Source organism: Python bivittatus, unplaced genomic scaffold (assembly GCF_059951505.1).
Source record: "Python bivittatus isolate LINGU-HERP-01145 unplaced genomic scaffold, Pbiv_v1 ctg000020_np1212, whole genome shotgun sequence".
Lineage (NCBI taxonomy): Eukaryota > Metazoa > Chordata > Lepidosauria > Squamata > Pythonidae > Python > Python bivittatus.
In genome coordinates this window covers 49,573,197-49,599,797 of record NW_028277030.1, presented here as the reverse complement: position 1 = coordinate 49,599,797, position 26,601 = coordinate 49,573,197, and the positions used below count along the sequence as shown (strand labels likewise).

General features: G+C 39.4%; 2 protein-coding genes across 9 annotated transcripts in view; one reads left to right on the top strand and one right to left on the bottom strand.

The window, feature by feature from the left end:
- Nucleotides 1–6,421, bottom strand: part of PM20D2 (peptidase M20 domain containing 2) — a 37,627-nt gene extending 31,206 nt beyond the window's left edge. For 4 of the 5 annotated variants that reach the window (XM_025174238.2, XM_088138404.1, XM_025174235.2 and 1 more), the window contains exons 1-2: nt 1,194–6,302; nt 709–857 (exon numbers count right to left, since the gene is read on the bottom strand). In XM_025174238.2, the coding sequence (XP_025030006.2) occupies nt 709–857; nt 1,194–1,697 (653 nt within the window). In that variant the 5' untranslated portion in view covers nt 1,698–6,302. Of the gene's footprint in view, nt 1–708; nt 858–1,193 lie in introns of all 5 variants that reach the window. The other variant, XM_088138409.1, reaches the window with a different exon arrangement.
- Nucleotides 6,397–26,601, top strand: SRSF12 (serine and arginine rich splicing factor 12). Of its 4 annotated transcripts, none has more exons than XM_088138441.1 (6): nt 6,397–6,534; nt 11,758–12,093; nt 13,395–13,518; nt 13,729–13,870; nt 16,191–16,517; nt 18,807–26,601. In XM_088138441.1, the coding sequence occupies exons 3-6, from the start codon at nt 13,413–13,415 to the stop codon at nt 18,898–18,900; spliced, it is 669 nt and encodes a 222-aa protein (XP_087994567.1). In that variant the 5' UTR covers nt 6,397–6,534; nt 11,758–12,093; nt 13,395–13,412; the 3' UTR covers nt 18,901–26,601. The 4 variants fall into 4 exon arrangements, with proteins under 4 accessions (XP_087994567.1, XP_007421851.3, XP_007421850.3 ...); XM_007421789.3 differs by lacking the exon at nt 11,758–12,093 and adding an exon at nt 11,570–11,674 and having other exon boundaries at nt 6,402–6,534; nt 13,415–13,518; nt 16,251–16,517; XM_007421788.3 differs by lacking the exon at nt 11,758–12,093 and adding an exon at nt 11,570–11,674 and having other exon boundaries at nt 6,402–6,534; nt 13,415–13,518.

The window sequence follows — 26,601 nt, the reverse complement described above, 5'->3', positions numbered from 1 at the left end:
AAAATGGTTACCCTCAGTCTGTTAGCAAAACAACATATAGCCTTGGGCAAGCACTGGTTGCAAGGAATTGTTGCTTTCTGCTGCTTATTACAGATAACTTTCCTTCCTCTCTGGAGAACCCAAAGTTTGGCATTCTGCCTCCTTCAAATATTAAGATAATAACTTTAAGGGCAAGTGAGTTACTGGAAGTGGTGGCAACTATTCTTTCTGACCACTGCTACTTCCCTAGGACTGTGAACAGCAACTGCACTAGACCAAATACCATTTGAGTAGGAGCAAGAATAATTCAGGAAAAGATGCTGTTACTGACAACGGTCCATGAAAGGAACAAAAGGGAAAAAAAAGTATTACCAGCATCCCATCCATGCATCCATTTTAATAATGTAAGTGGTCCTAAGCCAGTAAGAGCTGATATCTAGACTTCTGATATCCCTCCTACACCATCTATCATCCTCTTCCCAGCAGACCCTTTGGGACATTAGCTACTGAGCACAGAATCTCGACTTTCACATAACACAAGCAAAATGAAGCAGAAATGTACTGCTGAGCTCCATAAATGTGTTGTAGCGTGTTGTTCATGAACTGACACAAAGGACGGAAAAGGATTCCAAGCAGCCTTGGGAAAAAACCTAACCCCAAAGACGATGAAAAGGCAATGACCCTTTCTCAGACATTATCAGCAAAACTTTCCCACTCCTCTGTACTCACTCATGTTCTGCAATATCTGGCAAATAAGCTGCATCTTCTTGAGAGGGATGAGCCATAAAAACAACATCTAGACTATCAAAAACCCCAGCTTTAATTAAGTCTATTTTGCCTCCTCCATCTTCTTCAGCAGGTGTGCCCAGCACTGTGACCTAAAACGAGAAGGTTACAAGCCATCAGGGTCTGGAAAAACAACAACAGAAAAACAGCGCCAAGGGAACCCAGACGCGGAAGCCGGTTGACTGGGGTGCATGTCCCAGTGAACTCTCTTGAACACGACGCTACGACGGATGTTTTAAAAATGCATAGCTGTCTCGATACAGATAAGAGATTTACCAAAAAGAAAAAAAAAGAAAAAGAATGGGGGAAGATACGCTCAAAACCGAAAGTTAACCCTGTACAATCCCGCGCGCTCCCTAGCACTGAAAACACGGAGGGAGGCGAAGACGGCCAAGCTGCCAATTCGCTTCACCCCGAGTCCTCCTCACCTTAACAGCTGGCGCGTGGCGAGGGAGGCCTCCGGGGCTCTGGCGAAGGCTCTCCAGGGCGCCCTTCAGACCCAGCGCGGCGGCGGCGCCCACTTCGGCGATGAGGTTGTGCCCGCAGGCGTGCCCGATGGCGGGCAGGGCGTCGTACTCGCACAGGAAGCCCAGGCGAAGCGGCGGCGGCGGCGGGGGCGCCTGGCTCGCTTCGCCAGGAGAGCAGGACGCCCCGTCCCACTTCCAGTCCGCCCGGAAGGCCGTCGCCAGCTTGTAGCTGCGCTGCACCGACCAGGCGCCCGAGGAGGGCGACGCGGGCAGGCTGGCGAAGAAGCGCGTCAGGGCGGCGTGAGCCTGGTACTCCTCGTAAGCCAGCTCCGGGTGGCTCCAGATCGCCCGGCTGAGCTCGCCCAGGCGCTCCGACGACTCGTCGATGCACTCGGCCGCCCGCCGCTTCCATTCGTCCAAGCGCACCGCCAAGGCGGACGCCTCCACTGCTTCATTGGGTCTCATTGAAATGATCAGAGAAAAGGAAGGTCCCGAGAAATTAAAAGGAAGCAGTTACTACTCAGCTTTCCGAGGAGATGAACAGAATAATAATGCTGAATAAAAAATACGCCTAAACAATAACCAACACCAGCATAACCCACCGACCAAAGTCTAAACCTCAAGCTGCCCGAGAGTCATCTTATATATCCTCGGTTATTTCGCAACTCTTTTCCTGGAGCTTGCTGGGAATAGTAGTTTTTTTTAATGTAATACTCTAGAAGTATTCCTGAACTGGACTTCCGCCAGAATACCACCATCATGGCGCTGATGTGCGAAACTGTAAACAATGTAAAAGAAAACATGATGCTCGTTTCTAAAAGCGATGGATTGCAATGCCATTTTTTTTAATCTATCGATATGATTGCATTTTCACAGCTAGACCCGATATTGCCAATATTTATTGTATTTCTATGTTATTCTTGCTCAAATGCAAGGCATAATTTAATCCATCCCTACTTATTTTCTGGAAGTCCCTCAAGACCTGGCTGTATCATCTGGCTTGGGGATCTCAGGGGACCGATGAAATCTTGAGGTGGCTCCCTTGCTGATCTAATCTCTTGTGTGTTTTATCCTTTATTTTTACTTTTTAATCTGACTGCTTTTTACATATTTATTGTTTTTATATTTTTTGCTGTATGCTGCCCAGAGTCACTTCTTGTGAGATGGGTGGTCATATACATTTGATAAATAAATGAATACATAAATACATAAATAAATTTAAAAACACATTTCTGGGCTACAGCTTGATCCGTTTCACTTCCTATTATGCTGAGAAATTTAAGCTACATCTAGTTTTACAAAGTAATTTAAGAACAATAAATATAACAAAATATTTATATAAACATTTTCTTGAAACTGATCAGATTTATCTGACAAATATTGAGGATATTTTTATCCAGCACATTGCATCAGATAAACATCTGTATTTTTGTACCATGGGTGTGTAAAATTCTGTAACTTTCAATTGGTCTACAACAACACCATCTGTTAGGGTCACATAAGGACCTATTATATCATGTTTAATGCAGCCCCTGCAAGTCTCTTCAGTATTTAGTCAGGAAGGCTTAATCTAAAGCTTTTGATAAAAGTTTAAAATAGATATGACTACTTCTATCCCCAGGTATTTTTTGAGCCTGCTGAAATGGAAGGAAAATGAGTAAAAAAACAAGCGACGGTTGACTGAAGTTGGCAAATCTTATGTTACTGCTCACTATAGGTTTGTAGCAAAGATGGAGACGATTTCAAGTCAATATATGCTGCCTCTTCACATCTTATTCTCTTTATTCTTCCCATGTTTCCTTGGGAAGCCCCTACATCACCCTCTCTTTTGTCTTGCAGCTTTCATGAAGTATTTCCCTAGGCATAAATAAAATTTACTTTTAAGTAAACAGGATTACATTAAGCTTTGTAGTGCTTCTATACATTATGCATAACAGCTGAACAACCTGTTTCCTATTTAGGGATAACAAAAAGAGAGAAAATAGCAGACCAAATGCAGCAGAACAAGATAAAGTATAACATTATTTTGTAGTTTAAGATTACGTATACATTTAAATCAGAGGTATGAGATACCAAGATCATTTAAAAGAAAGCAAATTATAGGAAACATTGCCTTAATTCAGCCAAAAAAACATGATTTATTTGCTGAGGCTAGTGTGTACCGAGAGAGCCAGTTTGGTGTAGTGGATAAGACATCAGGCTAGGAACTGGGAGACTGTGAGTTCTGGTCCCATATTAGGCACAAAGCCAATCGGGTGACCTTGGACCAGTCATATTCTCTCAGCCCTAGGAAGGAGGCAATGGCAAACCACTTCTGAAAAACCTTGCCAAGAAAACTGCAGGAACTTGTCCATGCAATCACCAGGAGTCAAAACTGACCTGAAGGTACACACACACACACAAAATGTGTACCTACTGAATAGGTTTTTTTAATCCGCTTTCAGTGACCGATTCTACAGAGACTGCCTGGACGAGTCCCTGCAGTTTTCCTGGCAAGGTTTTTTCGGAAGCGGTTTGCCATTGTCTCCTTCCTAGGGTGGAGCCCAGCTGGCAGTCGCCGGAAATCAAGTGTCTTTCATTGCATTGCGTCCAGCAACTGGCAACCGATTCCCGTTTTCCTGTGCAAGGCGCCGCCAGCATTTTTCCTCCCACCAGGGTTAGAGTACCTATTTATCTACTCACTTATACTTTCAAGCTGCTAGGTGGGCAGGACCTAAGGGCACAAGATGGGAGCTCACCCTGCTGCGTGGAGCTTGGGCTCGAACCGCTGAAGTGTCAACCATTTCTGGCCGGCAACTTCCAGCGTCATTAAGCTGCTGCGCCACCACTTCCCCCCACTGAATAGTAAGTCCCACTTAATAAATACATATATCATGCCAGCCCTCACCCCCATCATGATCAAACCTAATTCTTTAACAAAGGCGCCATCTGGACCAGAAAGAGGCACTATTTTGAAGGTTCTGAAACCAGATTTTGCATGGGACAGAAATAGCATTGGTTGGTCTGATGGATGACCTTAACCGGGAACTAGTTAGGATTGTGCCCCTCCTGTTCCTTTTAGACCTCTCAGTGGCATGTGAACCACTGACAATAGTATTCTTCTCAACTGCCTGCAAGATTTGGGAGGACTGTTTTATGGTGGTTCTGTTCCAACCTAAGAATGCAATTCCAGTAGATAGTTCATGGGGGAAGAATGGTCAAGCCCATGGCTACTCCACTGTGTGCTGCCACAGGGCTCAGCTCTCTCCCCTATCTATTTAATATTTAGAGGAAACTGCTAGGAGAGATTATCTACCACTTTGAAGTGAGGTATCAGTGCTGTGCTGATGATCTTCATTTATACTTTGCCAGGCCAGGCCAGAGATGCTATGAAGGTACCAATTTGGTGGTTGGGAGGCTGTGAATGAAGGCTGTAGATGAAATGAAACAACCTCCAATTGAAACCTAGCAAATCCACAAAACCTTGACTCTTATTTGGTTCCAAAAACCAGGAGTCTAATAGCACCTCTTCAGACTAACAAATTGTAATAAAAGGCATAAACTTTTGTGAGCTACACCTACATTTCTGTAGGTTCCAGAATTACAATTAAAAGTTTTGCCTTTTAATAAAATTCCATAGTCAGAAAAGATACTTCAGTAGAAGAGAACATATGTAGCTCAGGGCTGAACTGTTGGATTCTTGGTGGTCTCTGAGCATGGTTGTTGTCTTGCAGACATTTCATGTTACCTAGCCTGGTAACATAGGTTAATGTAGGTTAACATGGCTCTCCTCCTCCAATGCCTGATTTAGTTCCAGTGGTTGTTCTAGATGGGGTCAAACTCCCCTTTAAGGAGTGAGTTCCTGACTTTGGAGTTCCCCTAGAGTCACAGCTCCTACTAGAGTAGCAGGTAGAAACCATGGCCTGAGGGAGCCTTTGTTCCCCTTAGACTGTTATGCCAGTTTCAGCCCTTCCTTGACTATGAAGCCTTGGTGACAGTCATTTGGGTCCTTATCATCAGTTTAGACTATTCTAATGTGCAGTAAGTGGGGCTGCCTTTGATGATAACTTGGAACCTACAACTGGCATAAAAAGCAGCAGCCGTACTTCTGACAGGGGACAGCCACGACTACTGTACAGTATAATACCGCTACTTTGGTTGCTTCACTAGTTCCCAATTGGCTTATATATGCAGTAGCTTTAACCTAAAAAGCCCTCCACAGCTCAGCTTCCAAATGCCTTGGAGTGTGTCTGCTTCAGATGGATTCTGCCCATCCTGTACAGTCATCTACAGAAGGGATGGGTCCCCCTCAAGAGGTGAGGGGGGCATGGACTGAAAGGCAGGCTTTTCTTATGGTGGACCTACCACTCTGGAACATTTTGCCCCCCCAGGAGTGCATCTGGCTCTTTGCTTTTTGTTTTCTGCAAGGCAGTAAAAATCATTTTGTTTTGAGACTTAGTGGTGATGGTGGGCTGACTTTTTAGTTGGGATTTTATTTTATGGGCTGGAGACAGTGGGTGGTTTTAGGTATGTTATTTTACTGGACTTCTTAGTAGTTTGTTCAGTTTTTATGCTTACAAGCAGACCAGAATCTTGGGATACAGGGGCGTAATATTAAATAAATAATAAACATGCTACTCTTGCACCCCTATGGCCCTCGGGATATTGGTGAATTAGTTTCTGTTAGTAGCCTTTATCGCTGGAGAGCTGAAGAAGGGCTACCAGTTCCTCATTGTTCAAAGAAATTTTCATTCTTTTTGCCAAAACACACTATGACACTGGAATTCTAACAGCTGTATTTTACAACCGCAGAGAGCTCCCCATTAAAGGAAATAAAATAAAAGGGTTGCGGGGGTTGGGGGGAGCCACGGCTACGACCTGAGACATCTGGCCGCCGCTAAAGATGCCAGAGCTCGACTGGGAACTGATCCTCTTGCACGTTTTCCAGCTGCACGAGACTCTGCGGGTGGTTTCGGACCCCCGTTGCAAATCCAGCCTCCCTCCCGGGACACTTCCCGCGGTGTATAGCGAGGCAGCGACCTGTAGGAGGAGACTGCGCGGCCTTTTCTCTCCCCACCTCCGGCTCTCGCCATTGTTCCCGCCCCCTCGCCGACTGTTTCGGGCCTCTGCTCGCTGTGGCCGCCGCGGCGCCGCTCGCCGTCTCCTTCTCGGCCCCTTCTCCTTCCGCCGCCGCCGCCTCCAGCTCGAGCTCGCCTTGTTGGTCTGTTCCCGAGGGGAGATCCCAGGCCCCGACTGCCATGTCCCGCTATACGCGGCCTCCCAACACCTCACTCTTCGTCAGGAACGTGGCGGACGCCACTAGGTGAGAGATTGGAGGGAGGCGGCCTGCGGATATTGGGAGTGGCCGCGGGAGCGCGGTGGGCCTCTCGGAAGATCGGTGCTCGTCGCTTCCCTTTTGGGGAGCGGGGCTGGGGCCAGCGACAGGGCTGGGCCCAGCGTAAAAAGAGCGGCCTGAGTTAGGGACGGGGGAGAAAGCGCCGCTCTCGTCATCTTCGAGGTTTGGTTTTTTTAATCCCCCCGACGTCTATGCATTTAGTATATGCACCGAAAATTAACCTACTGGGCGAAGCTTTGCTTCTCGAGGCCGCTGGGGCCTATCCCAGGGAGAACGTTGTTCATTTTCCTGTTATTTCTTTTTTAAAAACGTTACTGGATGTTTAAAAGTATTGGAATGCCACAAGTAGAAAAGCACGGTATACTTTAGAAAAAAAAATTAAAGTCTCTCCATTGGATTAAGAAGGACCCCCCCCCCCCAATTTCAAACCTGCCCCATGCCTTGCTTTGAGGGGACAACAAATTGAATTAATTCCTATTTGGAAAAGCAACTTGCTTTTATATCTCCATAGCAGTATGTTTCTCTGGGGGGACCTAGCTGCATGCCCCCAACATGTTGGTCCCAAATTTGGGAGACCTTCATAGATTTAGGTATCTTCCCAGTGTGCTTCGAGTGAAATGTAAGGTGTAGACCAAGTATATAATTCAGCCTCTGCAACCTGGAGCCACCTAGAGGTGTTGGACTACAGTCCCCATATTCCCAGACTGGTTGGAATTATGGGTATCGAAGTACTAGCAGTTTGGGTAAGGTTAATATAACTGATGTCTGTGTAAACTCTCAGGAAGGATTTGGCAGGATCTGTGGATTGCATTAGATGGTTTACATTCACTTCTTTTAGTGTGAACAATGTGGTTATCCATTCTGAGAATAACATATGGACTGAAAATTTTCATTTATCATCTGATGGCTAATATCATCTAGGGTAATCTTCCGCAATCTTATGCCATCCTGATGTTTTCGGGTTACAGCTCTCAGTTTTCCTACCAGATGTGGCCTTTGGGAAATCTGAAAGTTGCAGTCCCCACATTTTTGGAGGCCATCAGGTTAGGGAAAGTAGAACTAAGCTGCCTGATTCTAAGTATCAACTCAAGATTGCCTCTGATGCTGTGCATTGAAGGTTATAAACCACATAAGGATTTTGAAAAGTAAGCCTAGGTTTTTTCCCCATCTCTCTCACTAAAGAGCAGAGTAAAAATTCTTGAAAGAAATCAACTGAAATAATTGTCATAACAAGATGGTGAATCTGGGTATTTTATTTCACCACAAACCATAAGCATATAATTTTAGCTGGTCTGTTGTATGAGATCTTGAACTGCATGCTGTGGATTCAATCTCACCTTCCTCTTCTTTTGATATTATTAACTCCAGGCCTGAGGTTTAATTGTCATATAACATAATGATGCAAATGGGGATTAGGCTTCTGTAATTTTTTTTTAAATATGAGGTAGGTACTGTAAATTTTGAGATGTGCAGATTATGATTTGGAGGTGGATTGTATTTGCTGAAATTCTCTCCTGCCTATTAAGAGGCAAAATTTTTGCATCCAGTTGTTTGTACAGGTGTCAGTCCTTGGTGTGTTTTGAAAATGGCTAAGCAGCCTTGTCATGTTAAATGATAAGATTCTTGTCCTCATCTTACTTCCAGTATATCTACAGTGTCTAAAATGATCTACAGTGTCTCATCAGTATCAAATAGATTAATTTTCAATTTTTAACTGAATAGGTACTGCCCTGATTAAATTAGCAGCATCAGTTACTATTTTTAATATACATGGTAAAGATGCCCCCAAACTGAGTTTAGCTCCTGGTGATTGCATCCATGCAATTTTTTTGGCAGTGTTACCAAAATTATTTGCTATTGTCTTCTCTCCCCACCCCCCACCCCCCCGTGTGTGTGTGAGAGAGAGAGAGAGATTCATTCATTCCCCACTCTAGTCATCAGCCCTGAGATTCCCAGGATTGTCCTTCACCCAAATACTAATCAGGGCTGAGCCTCTTTACCTTCTTAGATTTATCGTTTCAAAAATGAATATAGTAAACAACATATTTAAAATACCTTTTTCACATAGGAGATCTTTGTCGAAAAGTTTTTATATTTATCCTGTCTTCCCAGTTCCTAAAAAGAGAACAGAATAAATGGATTGTACAACATTTGAATCCAAATTAGGCAAAGGTGCTTTGGATCTAGCATAGCATCTTCTTGGTACCTGTCACTAGCCCGTTAAAGGAACCACACTTTTTCCTGGGCTTATTGGGTAGATGTATAAGCTCAGGACAATATGTGTTTCAGGTAGGGAGGTGGTGACAGGGCAGCACACCTTGTTGCTTTTGCAAGCCTCTTGAATTCATATATTTTCCTGAACCTGCACTGCTACTGTGACTCTTTTCAAAAGCTACCAAGAGATACAGAGAGTGTGCACACATCAAATTTGAAGCACCTTTGTCCAGATCTAAATACTGCACACCTCTGAGAATAAATATAAAAAAAATATTTTATGAATGGAACTAGAATGTATTGACATAGTTCTTTTGCCACTACTGAAGTGCTATCCATTCATCCTTGAGTTAACAGAAAACTACACCCCTATGAAATCTGCTGTCACCATTGCTAAACCATATCCTGCCTTTATAACCTCTATTTCAACTCACTACAGTCCCCTGACTTGCCTCCAAGGTAATGTGATAAAGCTGGTCTTGGATGATATCAGAGTAGGAGGAAAAACATTCCTTTGGCATTACAGCCAAGAGCGGCTTAAGTTTATCTTGCTCATGGATGAAGGCAACATCAGGGAAGAAGGCAGCATCTGATAGAAGAAGGATGCTGAAAGGGCATGTTGTGTTGTAGTTTAGGTGCTAGTAGGGAAAGGGCCTTAGTCATTTGTCTGGGAATAGGAAACTTCTCTAACTGAATTTGTTTTCATTGTAATGGATCTCTAAATTATAGGTTGCCTATATACAAACAAAATGATGCTGTGGAAGCTCCCACTGATGGAAAAACCAAGAATGATTTTTAGTGAGTTCTTACCTGTTGCTGATATAGCAGGTTTCTTTCTGCAGCAGGATTTTTGTAGGAAAAGGGTGGAATGAAAACAACTAGGACAGTGAATATGATCACTTTCATTACTGTACTGTATCACCTTTCTATTGGTGAGAATATTCTGTGAGGAGAGATACTCTCACAGGAATTTAGGATCTAAGGCATATTCTGCTTGTACATGGGGGCTTTCTGGGATTTCTTTTCCAAAGGAATGATCAAATTCCTCCTTTGTTAACAGAGTTTCAGAATTAAACTGCCTCTTTCTTTAAAGATGAAATAAGCAGTTACACTTTTCTTCTTTGTTCACAAAAAGTTTGGGGAGAATTCAATTTGGCTGAGAGCTTAGCAGTGGGGCAGAGCATTTTTATTGTTTTACATCACAGTGCAGTTGCAGTCTAGATTAGCCCCTTTGCACCAGCAATTTGCATCATCAAGAAATGCTCCACTGACACAAACAGATTAATTTTGGGCAAGGCAAACTGATTTGGATCATGGCTGCCATAGGAATAAAAGTTTAAAATTTGCCTGCTAAGATTCTAATCTGGAACTGTACCCCCATTCTTTTGAACTCTCCAAATGTAGCTTAGCTAGCTATGATTTTGAGGTATCATGTAGTTTGATGCACAGATACTCCCTCTTTATTTATTGTACTTAAATAATAAGCAATGAATCAAACTGTACTTAGGAAATACTGTTATGAGCATACTTATGGCAGTATGTAAATAGGATCATCAGAGATCTGTATTAATTCCTAGTTATTCAGTTGTATAATCTGAAATCATAGAAGCAAAAAACTCAATTCCACTAGTTACCCCATGATTGTATTTGCACACCGCAGTTTTCTTGGATACTGAATTAACCACGTTCTGAGTTCACGCACCACACATTTATTACATCATAAATTAACAAAATAGGTTAAACCAACTCTTCCCCCTTCCCCCACCAAGACTCAAAAAAACAACAAAAAAAAAACAACAACAGCCCAATAACTAAAGTTCACACATTGTGCAGATGTATTTATATGTGTCATATCCCATCTTTTCTCCAGGGTCTCAAGGTGGCTTATATATAGCTTTCTCTCATCCAATTTTTGGATATGAGTTAGATTGATCTGGATAACTAGCTCAAACTCACCCAGTGAGATTCTAAGGTGAAGGTGAAGTTTAACCTGGCTCTCCCCAGGGCTAATCTAACACTTTAATCTCTGTACTGCACTGCAGTCATTAAGTTTATAACTAATCTAATTAAATGTATTGTACAAATACAGCTCCTAATTACTAACTAGTATGGGTCCTTCAGTAGGTGTAATGTTCCTCTGAACCCCGTTTATTCAGTTTGCTATATGTGCATGATCATCTTTATGAGTTCTTGTAACTGTGTGAAGAAGTTTGTATTTTCTCTTTTCTGAATCATTTAATTGTAGGACTGCATGTTCAGCTACTGCTATATTTGTGAGGAAAAAAGGTCTCCTTTCATTTTCCCATAGTGTTCTTTCATAAATCCTGGTTATTAATCTACCAGGCCAAATTGTATTCTTTCCTTAGGTTTGATAAGAGAACTATGTATGATAGTGGTTTCAGAAAGGGATAAAAACTTTGAAATATTCTTGCTTGTGGCCTTTTTGTCATGCATTTATCTGCCTAAACTGTTTCACCTCTTCACATAACAGTCACAGATGAAAATTGCCCATTACTAGAAAAATCAAGCTTAAGGGAGGTTTTAAAGGTTCCTGTCTCTTCTTGTTTAGTATAATGATCATATATTTGAAAGGACTCAACATTTGCCAACTATGATTTCCCCAAGTAGCCAAAGAAATGGTTAAACTTTGAATAAATACCACAAAAAATCTTAGGATTATACAAAGTGTTTCTTTAATATTTTAAAACATAGAAAACATTTCATAGGTACCAGGTGCCATTATATAGAAACACTCATGTTTTTTTACCTTATTTCTAAAACACTTCAGGCCTGAGGATTTGCGCCGTGAATTTGGTCGATATGGCCCTGTAGTAGACGTATACATTCCGCTTGACTTCTACACAAGACGCCCACGAGGATTTGCTTATATACAATATCCTTTATTTCATTGTATTGTTATTGCGGTGCATTGTTGTTATTGCATCCTAACTTAATGTATTTATTTCTTTGTCTCAGAAAATGTAAAGCAGTCCACAGTGGCTGGCAAGCACCCCAAAGTTTGAATGAACCCGGTTAGATAGAGTCCAAGCAGGCAAGCCAAAAGACACCTTAAAGTTCAAGCTTCAAGGAATAAAGAGGGAGGGTGGAAAAAGATAAAAAGAAAACTGGAAGAGGGAAAGTCCTTTTTCAAGGAAAAAGACAAAGCCACAACACCAAGTTAAGGCTTCGGCTTTCCGACATTTGCACGAGTTCCAAAGTCAAAGCCAAGTCTGATTTGGTTGGTTCTACGGCCCTTGTCAAGTCCATCTAGCAAGCCCAAAAGAGTAACGGTCAAGATCAAGTGACGTGGAGGTAACTGCCAAAGTTTCCTTTTGTATCTTATCGCTCAAGCTCTTAAGTTTCAAGTCAAGAATTTGTTTGTTTATAACTGTTCTAGTTTTAAATACTGTTTTCTTAGATTAATACAAAAGAATTGTATACAAATATTTGTTGGTTTTTCTAGTAATCTATTCCCTAACAGAATAGATATAAATGGAATAGCATTTGTTTTTATTGTCTAGCGCAATTTTTATGGCATGAAAAGTTGTTTGTTGTAAATGAATAAAAAACAGAAAAATGAAAGATGATTATGGAAATAGCATTTTCTGCATGGCAGAATAATATTGAACTATATTTTCAAATTCTAGACTGTATTTATTAGATGTTAATGATGGCCCTTATCACAAGGTGCATACTCTAACAATATAGTATGCACTGATTCAAAGATGCATTACACATATAAGGGCTTCAACTATATGGAGAATCCCTTCCTTTCAGAACTTTTGCCATTCATATAAAAGGAGAAACGGATTTGTTTACACACAGATATGCCATTGAAATGAAAGGGAAGTTAGCCTGTGCAGGAATTTTGTGTTTGTTTCAGTGCTCAAAAATTTCTGGAATTAAAATGCATTCAGTCTTCTCTATTTTTTGTGTGGTATTGAGATGCTTCATATTTTACAGTACACCAGATACACTGGTCTTCCATTGCTGCTTTTGACTAGGTTCAGACCTTGACTTAATATGTTTGGTTTTGGACAATGTAATGTGAATCCACCCATTACAGTTCACTCAGCAAACCATGGTTAAAACAATTATCTCTAAGTGCGATATGTGAATATAGCCAAAGTGTGAAGGGAGATGTACATTTCCAAACATAGCTGACCAGGATTTTGAAGTCCCAAGACAAATATCCACCAACCTTGTAACCCAGTTGCAAATAAAATCCACATACTAATTTTTGCATACTTATGCAAAATTAGAATGATTACATGGTAAGATAGTGAGATTTTTTGTCTATTTTGGGGCCCTGGTAGATGCTTGAACTTGATGTAATGCAAAGCCTATGCTGTTTTGAAACATGCAGTGAACACATGAAAGTGAACTGTGGCCACTGATCCTTTTCCCTGAATGGGGGTGTGGTCTTCCTTTCATACTTTGCATATTTCTTATCATATGCCTTTATGAAATATTGGTATAATCAAGAGACCACATAAAGTATGCAACAGTTATGTTTTATGTAGAATATAAAAATAAGACAATTTATTTTAAAGACATTTGAGTATGTGGTCTATGCTATATGATACAACTTTTTGCTTTGTGCATGTTTAAAGTGTCCTTAACAGACAGTCATGTTTGAAGATGTTCGTGATGCAGAAGATGCTCTTTATAACCTCAATAGAAAGTGGGTATGTGGCCGGCAAATTGAAATACAGTTTGCACAAGGGGATCGCAAAAGTAAGTGAATATAAACACATCACTTACTTATTCTGCAAATATTTATTTAAGAAAGTAGATTTTCATATTGTTTAGAATGATACAAGCACAAAAATCATGACATTCACAGACTAGAGGGACAATTTATTAATATGTAAAAGTAATAGCATGCTCACAATGTAAGAAAATTCTGTTTCCTTGCATTCGCCCAGTTTTTGTTTTAATTTCTAGCCCCAGGTCAGATGAAGTCAAAAGAACGTCGCCAGTGTTCTCCAATGGATTATAGAAGATCAAGAAGCCGCAGCCGAAGGAGGACACGTAGCCGAAGTTCATCATGGGGCTGGAATAGAAGACACTCTGACAGCTTTAAAGAGTAAGTTAATTTAAATATCAACCAGTGTAAAAAAAATGCTATTTCATAAAGTGGGAAGTTTATTATTGGGCATGATTCAATTTGCACAAACTGCTTCAGGAGAATATAACTGGCAAAGATGATAACCAATGAAGGAAAAGAAATGCCACTCAAAGTCACTTTGGAATAGAGTGGCATAGAAATACCACCATTGAATGAATGACGATATCCTGTTTATGCATAGGTTTACTAAATCCGGCTTGTTAAAAAAATAATTTGAACACTAGGACTGGAGAATAGAGTTAGACTATCTAAAAATTCTTATATTTAACTTCGAAGCATTGGCTTAACTGCTTTGGATGCTGTCTCCTAGTGGTCTTGTTGCATCAGTTTTGAATAATAAAGCTTTATTAAAACCAATGAATTTTGTTTGATACAATAATCATAATAATTGTAAATGCTGATTATACAATTCTGAATGTACAGTGGGGCAAAAAGGTATTTAGTCAGCCACCAATTGTGCAAGTTCTCCCACTTAAAAAGATGAGAGAGGCCTGTAATTTTCATCATAGGTATACCTCAACTATGAGAGACAAAATGGGGGAAAAAATCCAGAAAATCACATTGTCTGATTTTTAAAGAATTTATTTGCAAATCATGGTGGAAAATAAGTATTTGGTCAATATCAAAAGTTCATCTCAATACTTTGTTATATATCCTTTGTTGGCAATGACAGAGGTCAAACGTTTTCTGTAAGTCTTCACAAGGTTTTCACACACTGTTGCTGGTATTTTGGCCCATTCCTCCATGCAGATCTCCTCTAAAGCAGTGATGTTTTGGGGCTGTCGCTGGGCAACACGGACTTTCAACTCCCTCCAAAGGTTTTCCATGGGGTTGAGATCTGGAGACTGGCTAGGCCACTCCAGGACCTTGAAATGCTTCTTACGAAGCCACTCCTTCGTTGCCCAGGCGGTGTGTTTGGGATCATTGTCATGCTGAAAGACCCAGCCACGTTTCATCTTCAATGCCCTTGCCGATGGAAGGAAGTGTTCACTCAAAATCTCACAATACATGGCCCCATTCATTCTTTCCTTTACACAGATCAGTCGTCCTGGTCCCTTTGCAGAAAAAGAGCCCCAAAGCATGATGTTTCCACCCCCATGCTTCACAGTAGGTATGGTGTTCTTTGGATGCAACTCAGCATTCTCTCTCCTCCAAACATGACGAGTTGAGTTTAGACCAAAACGTTCTATTTTGGTTTCATCTGACCATATGACATTCTCCCAATCCTCTTCTGGATCATCCAAATGCTTTCTAGCAAACTTCAGACGGGCCCAGACATGTACTGGCTTAAGCAGGGGGACACGTCTGGCACTGCAGGATTTGAGTCCCTGGCGGCATAGTGTGTTACTGATGGTAGCCTTTGTTACTTTGGTCCCAGCTCTCTGCAGGTCATTCACTAGGTCCCCCCGTGTGGTTCTGGGATTTTTGCTCACCATTCTTGTGATCATTTTGACCCCACAGGGTGAGATCTTGCATGGAGCCCCAGATCAAGGGAGATTATCAGTGGTCTTGTATGTCTTCCATTTTCTAATTATTGCTCCCACAGTTGATTTCTTCACACCAAGCTGCTTGCCTATTGCAGATTCAGTCTTCCCAGCCTGGTGCAGGTCTACAATTTTGTTTCTGGTGTCCTTCGACAGCTCTTTGCTCTTGGCCATAATGGAGTTTAGAGTGTGACTGTTTGAGGTTGTGGACAGGTGTCTTTTATACTGATAACAAGGTCAAACAGGTGCCATTACTACAGGTAACAAGTGGAGGACAGAGGAGCCTCTTAAAGAAGTAGTTACAGGTCTGTGAGAGCCAGACATCTTGCTTGTTTGTAGGTGACCAAATACTTATTTTCCACCATGATTTGCAAATAAATTCTTTAAAAATCAGACAATGTGATTTTCTGGATTTTTTCCCCCATTTTGTCTCTCATAGTTGAGGTATACCTATGATGAAAATTACAGGCCTCTCTCATCTTTTTAAGTGGGAGAACTTGCACAATTGGTGGCTGACTAAATACTTTTTTGCCCCACTGTATTTGGTTATAGCAGAAGGCTAAACAATTTAGGCAAGTTGTGTAAGGAAAGTCCATCCATATTAACTTTCTGAGGTTGATTTAAATCTTTCTTTTTAAAATGTCCTAACTAGTTTCTTTAGTTTAAAAAAAGATCTGGGGACTTTGGGTGTATAGTCTACTTAAAACAATCAATTAAAATACCTCAGACAAATACATTGACCAAATCAAATTGTTTGGATCAAACAAAGATCTAATACTTTGGATGATTTGCAGGTCAAGACGTAGACGACATTCTTATAGTCAATCTAAGTCTCGCTCAAAATCTCTTCCAAGGCATTCCAGCTCACCAAGACGATCAGTCACACCTCAAAGAAATTCTACCTCTAGGGGAAGGTCACGGTCAAAGTCAACACAGAGGAGTTCAAAGTACGCAGAGAAGTCACCATCCAGTTCCCACCGAAGACGTTCTACTTCAAGGACAAAGTCACGCTCACATCCAAAGCGCTCAGGCTCAGTTACCAGATCCCTGTCTAAATCTCCACGGAAACATGCCAACTCCAGTTCTCGCTCTAGAAGTTTCTATCAGAGAAATAGTAACCAGTCAGTATCTGAAGAAGATTAATGTGTTTTTCTTTATAGCAGTTTTTTATGAGCACAAAATAAGAACAAAATTTTCCAAAACTTACCTGAAATGTAAGATAATTGATTAATAAGAGGTCTTGCTGTGTTCTTTTGGTCTATGCTTTAATAAGCAGAACTCTTTAAAATTTGCTAACATTAAAGAAACTTTATTTAGTCTAGATCAATTTCTGTTAACTTAGAGTCCAATACAATTTGAACCTAAGCTCACTCTCTTGGTGTAAATTAGCATCATTCTCTGTTGCTACACCAATTTTTTTTCTTTTTCAGACAGAATTGTCATTGGGCCTTTGCTCCAAACCCTTGGAACAGCAAGAGACTGTTGCTAATGTAATTTTATACTGGCTTAAAATGCACACAGGTCTGTCTTGTGCTTTGCAATGGAGTTGGAAGGGAAGGCCTTTCTCTACTCATTTCTACTTCTGTAGGTATTGCAGTGCAGTTGTGTCAGTCTGCCAGAAGAATGGACATGCTGGTCAATCAGATTTTCCATTCCACCTGTGCAACTCATTCGCCCCACTCCCAAATTTCCAAGGTGGATTTTAGTGTAGGAGGAAAGGAGCATGGGGAAGTACATGAGTGGAAACCGAAGTAAAGTTGCAAGCAACTCAATGCTTGCATGGCAAATCTGCCCTTGGGATAGGATTAAGTTTTTCAATTTTTTTTTTATATTGGTTTGAATGTTAACATGAATTAGATTTGGCTGCTATTACTCACCTAATTATTTTCTTGGGCACTGTTTGGTGCTGTTTTTATAGCACCCAGATTTTATTTGAGGACAACCATTCTCATATATTCTTCAAACAATATGTTTTGAGGAACCAAGATTGATAGGAAGGCACTGCAACTCAAGTTTTGAAAAGCTCTTTTAAATTAAGCTTGTCTGTGTTTCAGATTAGAGAAGCATGTTAACAGTGTAAATGGAGATACATGTATAACATAAGGTAATAGAAGTCTAGCATTTGTTTTTCTTAATTTTATATTTAAAAGTACTATAATTAGATCTGGCAATTTCACTTCAGACCTTCATTTGAAAAGTAAGTAATACAATTAATACAGTTCTCTGAACTGAAATTATGAATTTACATGAATGCATTGTAACATTGCATTATATTGGATCTCTATTTCTGCTGTCAAATAAAAGTTTTGGGGGTGAATGCCTGGATACCATTACTTTTCCTTAAGTGATAAGGTATGGCTGAATGTTAGATTTCTCAATTGAACATGGCACGTGAAAGAGTGTACAATGGAGCCAGTGCAAATGAAGTGCTAGAATGACCTGCAGTGCTTGATATGGATGTTCTACTTTTGAAACCTTCCCCGTTTGATTAATAATAAAAATAATTTGCCTGCAAATAGAAAAAGAGCTCAGCAGTGAAATGTCTAGTCTAGATTTTTATTCCTGGATGGCCTGGCTCTTCTGTAGGGATCTTACAACAAAACATAAATTTCATAATGTAATTTCCATCTACAGACTGAACTGGTACAGTTCATTTTCTCATTACATTCTGCTATTTATGTAGAAACAGCCTTTGCTCTTGTGCAGCAGTCTTTTGCTTTGCAACACGAATAATGATCACATAATGACTCATTTGATTGAAATGGATGCTTATGGGAAACAGGTTAGTTAAACAGTTTTTTTTTAAAGGAGATAATTAGAAATATAAGATAATTTGGAGATACTGTAATATAAGTTGTTAAGCACATGATTTTCATGTGTGGTTAAATGTTTTTGTGAAACTCTTAAGTTTGTTGTGTAAATCTTTATCACATCTATATTTTCAAAATATCATTGTAGTAGGTGATCAATGTAGATGACACCAATAAGCATTTTAAATTCTAAGCCCCTAATATGATTTAACAGTTAAGCAACTCAGTATAAAGTCATTATTAGCGTGTTTAACTCAAGTAACAGAGGGTATTCTGAAAAGATTTTGTATTTTACAATATATAATACTTTGCATTGTGTAGTAATGTTTGGAAAATTATTATTTGTTTTTTAAATGTATGGTAACTGTGATGTCTGTTACATGGTACAAGCACTGCATTGTATTAAATAATTGTAGTGGCAGTAAAACCACATTTCATGAGCAAGTGTTGGGAGTAGCATTATTGTTATTTCATAACTTAAAATATTTCAATAAAATACATGCAGTTTTCATCTTTGCTTCTTTAAAAATGTGTTTGCTTTCAGAACCTTGTAAATTGTTCCCAAAAGAATCTAAGACTGACTTTTCTTTTGCATTGCAGGAACCACATCAACACAGTTCTTATGGTCTCAGGTTGCTTGAGAAGGCCAGTGCCATATAGGGGAAATTCTGCAGTGCTCTTCTTGGAGTGTTAGGTTTTGAAGATTAATGCTGTCATGGAGAGCAATTACACTATAGCCATTCCTTCAAGCTTCTTGCATTGTCAGGAATGTTACAACCATTTCCTCTCTGCTTTTCTCCAAGGTGATGGATGGATGAAATGGAATGGAATGGAATGGAATGGAAAGAAATAACATTTCTTTCTGAGTACCAGAACTCAGCAGTCTGGTACAGCAGACATGCACTTAGAATTAATGGAGTTCACAATCCTTACACATGAACATTAACTTCTGATTATCCCAGAGTTTGGTTATGTCAGCAGCATAACTTGGATTGAGAGTTATTTTGTTGCTGCTTGTTGTTAAAACAGGTATAAAAGTATGACCTACTAATCTGCTGCAAAACAGAAGTCTGATAGTTAATTTCATTTATCATTGGTCAGCTTTGGTCACTGAGATAGCACAAACCTGTACATACCTATTCTGAAATAATCTCCAGTAATATCAATGAGGGTTAGGATCATTTATCACTAAACCATAATGACATGCTGCTAAATCCAATTAAACCACATTATGGCTTAGTGTAAGAGTTTTCACACTGTTGGTAATAATGGACAAATCTGACCATTATAAAGACATGGAAACAACTCAACCCATTCAAAAGAGGTGGCCAAGTGGCCTGCTAGCTGAGTCAGAATAAAAAACTACATGCAATAAAGTTTGAATGATATATCTATTAATTGAGTTATTTCTTGAGTAATTGCACTTGCTGAAATTATTTTAGTTGTGACTTCCTACTACAATAAAGATTACTAATTCTTGGTCCTTAGATTTTCTTGTGAAGTCTGACAGCACAATGTTTGAATCCTATTACCAAGATTGTGTGACCATCTCAAGCCATTCTCTATCAAAGACTTGACCGGTTATCTTTTTCTAGATCTTCCTGAGATTCTTAAATGAGAAAAGTCAGGGGCTGAACTTCAGATCTTCTATTTGCAAAGTGTTTTGCTATATAATTTTGCTATGTATGTACATACCACACTGTCAGCTTTGTGAGATAGCCCAGACAGGAAGCTTGCCCAGATGAACTAATTCTTTATTGTAAGGTTACATTAATAGAACCTTGCAAGTCAGAAAGTACATTTCTCCCCCATTGCCTTTACAGCCCCAGAAACTAGGGAGGGTCCCTTCTGAGATGTTCGCAATGCCCACATTCAGGCTAAGCTGTCCTGTCTCCCAAGGTCATTCCCATGTACCATTACACACACTGACCAGACATTTAGAAAACTTTAAGAAATGTTTATATCATTTAAAAGTAAATAGTATTATCAGCAAGAGATATGTCAGTTGAGCAAAATCTCTCAGGTTCGTAGGCAGATGCGCCTCTTGAGTAAAAACAGATACTTCTCGCCCTCTGGGCCAGTTTGTAGTTGTGTGCTTTTTTATAGGAAAGGACAAATCTTTGCAGAAGCCTCAGACTTCCTTAATCCCTCTAAAAAGAAGAAACAAAAAGGAGCCGTCCCATGTTTGTCTCTGCCCACTGTTCTGGGACTGCAAATAGGGTGCCGGGGATGAGGTGACACCTGTGGATTGCTCAGTCAACCAGTTACAGTATGGTGTATTTGTTAATTATAGATATGCAAACATTGTGTTAGTGTGTTAAGTAAACAGCCTGTATGTGTATGAAATATGAGCCAGCCAATGCATTCATCTGTATTTACTCTTAACCATGGCAGTGCTTCTTTCCTCATCTTTGAAGCAAATTGCAAGGTGGGATTGCCAGGTACGAAATGGCATTTTGCATCCCTTGGTGCAGAGGAGATATAAAGGGTTAATTAATAGAGGGCTAATTACTAGGTTAAATCTAGAAATATGCTGATAAAGGAATGGGGAAATGCTGACCATTGACCAAATACAGCTGTGGCATTTTCCCATTTGGCCTGCAAGCTTCCTGTTAAAGCTGTTCCCCTCTCCCTTCAGTAAACAGATTGGAGAGAGGGTTCAACATCTGTTCTGTTTTTTTTTTTGCTCAAACATGGAGAATAATTTGTAGAAGTACTAACATCACCTATGCAATATGGATTAAACTGGATTTAGTGCAGCTATGCTGTTTGAAGGAAAAGCTGTTACTTGTATCAGAACTTTTAATTTAAAGATCATTCTAAGAAGTAGCTTAGAAGCATGCCCATTGATATATTCAACATTTACTGATTATGTGCCATCAAGTTGGTATCAACTCTTAATGACTGCATAGATGATCTGTCCCTAATGTGCTCTTTCAGATCTTCTGATGATGCACCCATTGCAACTGTAATTTAGTCCAGCCACCTTTCTGCTGGTTGTCCTCTTCTCTTTCCTTCCAACTTCCCCAGCATTACAGACATCTCAGATAAATCTTTGCATAATGTGTCCAAAGTATACTGTGAGCCTAGTCATTTGTGCATCAAATGAGAACTCTGGTTTGATTTGTTCCGTGATCCATTTGTTTGTTTTCTTGGCTATCCATGGTATTCTCAGGAGTCTTCTCCAACATCAAGTTTCAAAACCGTAAATACTCTATCTGCTTCTTCCAAGCCCAACTTTCACTTCTTTAGAGTGTCACAGGGAAAAACATAGCCTGCACAATTCTGATTTTTGTTTGTTGTTGTTTAGTCGTTAAGTCGTGTCCGACTCTTCGTGACCCCATGAACCATATTGCGCCAGGCCTTCCTGTCCTTCACTGCCTCCCTGAGTTTGCTCAGTTTCATGCTCATTGCTTCAGTGATGCTATCTAACCATCTCATCCTCTGCCGTCCTCTTCTCCTTTTGCCTTCAATCTTTCCCAGCATCAGGGTCTTCTCCAAAGAGATCTCTCTTCGCATTAGGTGGCCAAAATATCTGAGCTTGAGCTTCATTATCGATCCTTCCAATGAGCAATCAGGGTTGATTTCCTTTAAGATTGACTGGTTTGACCTCCTAGCAGTCCAGGGGACTCTCAAGAGTCTTCTCCAGCACCACGGTTCAAAGGCATCAATTCTTCGGCGCTCAGCCTTTTTTATGGTCCAGCTCTCACAGCCATACATTACTACTGGAAAAACCATAGCTTTGACTATGAGGATCTTTGTCGGCAAGGTGACGTCTTTGCTTTTTAATATGCTATCTAGGCTTGCCATAGCTTTCCTCCCAAGGAGCAAGCATCTTTTAATTTCATGGCTGCAGTCTCCATCTGCGGTGATCTTGGAGCCCAAATAAATGAAGTCTGTTACTGCTTCCATTTCTACCCCTTCTATTTGCCAGGAATTGATGGGTCCAGATGCCATGATCTTAGTTTTTTTAATGTTGAGTTTCAAGCCAGCTTTTGCACTCTCCTCTTTCACCCTCATCAAGAGGCTCTGATTTTTGTAGGTATAGACAAATTACAGAATCTGAGTATCTTTTCCAAGGCCTTCATAGCCAGCTTATTGAGCTATAGTCTGTGGAGTATTTCTTGACTGCTTGTTCTTTTAATGTTGATAATTGATCCTAAAAGGCAGAAACTATCCTCACTTCACTGTCTTCATTGTCAACCAGGTTTAAGCCTGGTTGCTGTACCTACTGTCATTACTTTGGCCGCCTTTACATATAATCATAGTCCCATTTTTTCACTGACCTTACTAAACTTTGCACGTCATTGTTATTTTTAGCTATCAGAGTAGTGTCATCAGCATAGTACAGGTTATTGATATTTCTTCTCAATATCAATAACCTGTACTGTGGTTATTTCAGACCAGACTCCCTCTTTTTCAGTCCAGACTCCCTTAATATATATTCAGCATATAGGTTGAATTAAAAAAGGAGTGAGTATATATTTTCTCATTCCTTTGCTGACCTGAAAATGAAGCCAGCCTGTTTTGCCATGTTCCATCTGGATTGTGGCTTCCCGCCCTGTATGTAGGTTTTGTATGAGGACAATAAGATGTTTTGGGAATCCTATTTTCTTAAGGACATTCTACATCTTGACGTGGTTGACATAACTGAAGGCCTTTCTGTAATCAATGAAGCATATATTTACTTCTTTTGGGTATTCTTTGGCTTTCTCAATTATGCAACATGCTTCACCAATAATGTTGGTTCTTTCTTAGCCTTTTCTAAAACCAGCTTGAATATCTGGAATTTCCCTTTCTATCTAATCTGGGTTGGATGATCCTAAGCATTCATTTGCTAGCACATTAAATTAAGGGTATTGTGTAATAGTTTGCACACTCTATTAAGTCTCCTTTCTTTGGTATTTGTATGCAGACTGACCTCCTCCAGTCTGATGGCCATTGTGTCATTCTCCAGATTTGCTGACATAGTTTGGTTAGAAACTTCATTGATTCTTTTTCTGTTACTTGTCATATTTCAGTAGATAGTCCATCAATTCCTTCCAACCTGGTAATGATCAGAGTGCTGATCTAATTTCATCTTCTAGTTTTAGGTCATAGTGATTCTTCTAAATAAGGAATATCTCCTAAGGTATCTTGAATGTTGAGTTCTCTACTGTATAGAACATTAGTATACAGCTTTAATCTTTGTTTGATCTTCTTTGAATCAATTACTATCTGTCCATTACATCTTTTAGCATAGCAGTTTGATGTTGGAAACTCCTTCTGAGTCTGGAGAACTTTTGGAATACTTTCCTTGCTTTTCTTTGCCTGTTTCCATCTTCAGTGTCTTTATGGATGTCATTATAATGCTGCTTATTGTCTAACAGCTCTCTCAAATTCTTTATCAAGTTCCCTCCTGAGATTTTTGTCTTTCTTGGCTTTGGCTTCTCTTTTTCTTCTTGACAATTTCTACCGTCTGTTCTGATACGCAGTTTGGTTTCTTCTGATTCTTGGTCTTTGGCAGTCTCCTTTCACATTCATCCATAGCAACTTTTTTATTTCATTTAGCAGTTTGTCTAGTTCCCTATCAATGAAGTTCAGGACTTCAAAGTGATTCTTGATGTTGTCCTTGAAAATGGTTATATGCTTAAGATCATATCATGGAAATTGGTGACTTTCTGCTGCTGCTGTAGCTTGACTTGGAATTTGCATATGAGCCGTTCATGATCTGTTCCAAATTCAGTTCCTGGCTACGTCTTCGCTGTTATAACTGAGCTCTTCCAACTCCTTGTACCAATAATACTGTCAGTTTGATTTCTATGTACTGTGATGATGTTCATATATGTAGGTGTTGTTTTGGTGGTTTGATGATAATTTGGCTTTTTGAAAATTTATTTAAACAATTAAGCAAACGAAGATATGCAATCTGAACACTGGAAATTGACCTTAAACAGAGAAAAGGAAGAGATTAGAGACAGAAGAGGGGAAATAAGAGGGAGAGAAGAAACAAAGTAAAGATCTACTTTGAAGCTCAACAGATTGCTACTATACCTAAATAAGGAGATGAACAATTGCAATTTTATTAAGAAGATTGATACCCCAATCTCTCTCTCTAAACCTCTTATGGAGGAAAATATAGCCAGCTGAAGGTAACCAGCAAAATATGATTAACAGGTGCTGTAAATTATGTAAATAATTTTATTGTATTATAGTCTCTTGCTTTTTATAAGGAATAAGATTTTATTAGATTTTTATTCATATTTTTACATACAGTTTTACTCTATATAAAATTTTTAATAAGAATTTTGATTATCATAGTAAATCTAATACAAACTAAATGAAAGAAAAGAGAATAGAAAGAACGAGTAAAAAGTGCAAGGAAAAAGAAAAAAAAAGTAAGATTATAATAGATATTGAGAGTTTGGAACTGATACAAAGCAAGATTGTCTCCTAAAATCCCTTTATGGTTGTTACCTCAAGAAGTTTTTTATAGAAGAGAAATGACAGTTAAACAAGCATGGTTGACATATGCAAATTTATTGACCTTTTCTGAAGGAGAACCTAAACTGAAGAAGAGGGAAAAATTAGAATTGGAAGGTTATACTTGCCAATGGTTTATTTATGTACAGTTGTTGGAAAGTTTTAAATTGGATAAGAAGACTTATGATTTTACTTACGAGAAAACTGACTTGGAACTTGCTTTAATGTCTAATGACAAACATGTTATTGCTAAGATGTATAAACTTCTGTTGAAAATTAATATGGAAGATGAATATGTTAAGGATTGTATGGTCAAGTGGGGGAAAAAAACTGATATAATGTTGGATCAGTGGGAATAAAGGTTTGAAGTTTACACTTAACTACAACTTGAAAGAAAATTTTTATAAAATGATGTACCATTGGTATTTAACACCAGATATATTATCTGAGATGTACTGTATAAAGGAATGTCAAATATATGTTGGAAATGTAACCAATGTGAAGGTACTTTTTATCATCTTTGATGGACTTGTAAGAAGGCTAAGAAATATTGGGATATGATATATATTTTGATTCAAAAAAATTTAAAAATGGATGTACAATTGAAACCAGAAGTCTTCCTTTTCGGTATGATGGACAAACAGATGGAAAGAAAACATGGGAATTTATTCTTTATATGATAAAAGCAGTGAGACTTTTATATGCACAGAAATGGAAAGATTTACAAATACGTACAGCTGAAGAATGGATAGTGAAATTAATGGAACTAGCGGAGATGGCAAAACTAACTTCTTTGATTAAAGAAAAGACTTTGGCTTTGTTTCTATTTGGAAACCGCTTTTGGAGTTTTTGCTTGACACTGAAAAAAATTAAACTTTAATTTTGGGGTTTGATGACTGATACTTTTCACAATTATAGAAATGCTTTGTATTATATCTTTTATTGTTATAGACTTATTTTGTATTTTAAACATGAGAGTAAGAGGTGAATGTACAGTGGTACCTCGGGTTACGAACGCCTCTGTTAATGAACCTTTCGGGTTACGACCAGCTCCGGCCGCAAAAATGTACCTCGGTTTGTGAACTACGCCTCGGGGTACGAACAGGATACGCAGCCATTTTCCCTCCCGTGACACGGTCCACGGCCATTTTTCTGCCCCTGACCTGTGGTCTGCGGCCATTTTCCACCCCTGACACATGGTCCGCGGCCATTTTTCCGCCCCTGACACGTCCACGGCCATTTTCCACCCCTGACACATGGTCTGTGGCCATTTTTCCGCCCCTGACACGTGGTCCGCAGCCATTTTCCGCCCCTGACGTGGTCGTAGGGAGGGGGACTCTCCCTCCAAGCAATAGCCGCCTCTCTGTCCTCCACGCCAGAACGGATTAACGGTAATTACATTGAACCTTATGGGGAAATTTCCTTCGGGGTGCGACCAGAGTCACGGAACGAATTAAGTTCGTAAACTGAGGTTCCACTGTATTATATATCTATGTGTGTACCAAAGGAAGTCAGAAGTTATCTCTTCTTTCTCTTCTCACTTTTTCTTTTTTGTATTTCTTTTCTGATCTTTTCTCTTTTTCTCTTTTCTTCTTTTTCTCTATTTTCTTATATTTTACTCCCTGTTGAAATTTAATAAAGTTTAAAAAAAAGATTTATATAATAAACTATACATTTATTATATTATATATAAATATAAGAAAGTATAAATAAATTATATAATAAAGAAATATATACAGTGACTTTCAACTTTCATCACAACATGTATAAACAAATTTAGTGACTCTTCACCCCCTCTAAGGTTACCAACATTTGTCTCTTATCTATAAACAAATCCATAAAACATCATCTTTTCAGTCCTGGTGTCAGTAGAAAGTCCATAAAGGGTTGCCAGAAGTAACAATATATCTTGTTTTAATTTTGATCAAATAAA

Bases quoted from the DNA above. Each gene is read 5' to 3' on its own strand.
- SRSF12 (XM_007421788.3), top strand. From the start codon at position 6,470: ATGTCCCGCTATACGCGGCCTCCCAACACCTCACTCTTCGTCAGGAAC. The intron at 13,519-13,728 runs GTAAGTGAATAT...TTTAATTTCTAG, and splicing joins TGCACAAGGGGATCGCAAAA to CCCCAGGTCAGATGAAGTCA. The intron at 13,871-16,190 runs GTAAGTTAATTT...GATGATTTGCAG, and splicing joins CACTCTGACAGCTTTAAAGA to GTCAAGACGTAGACGACATT.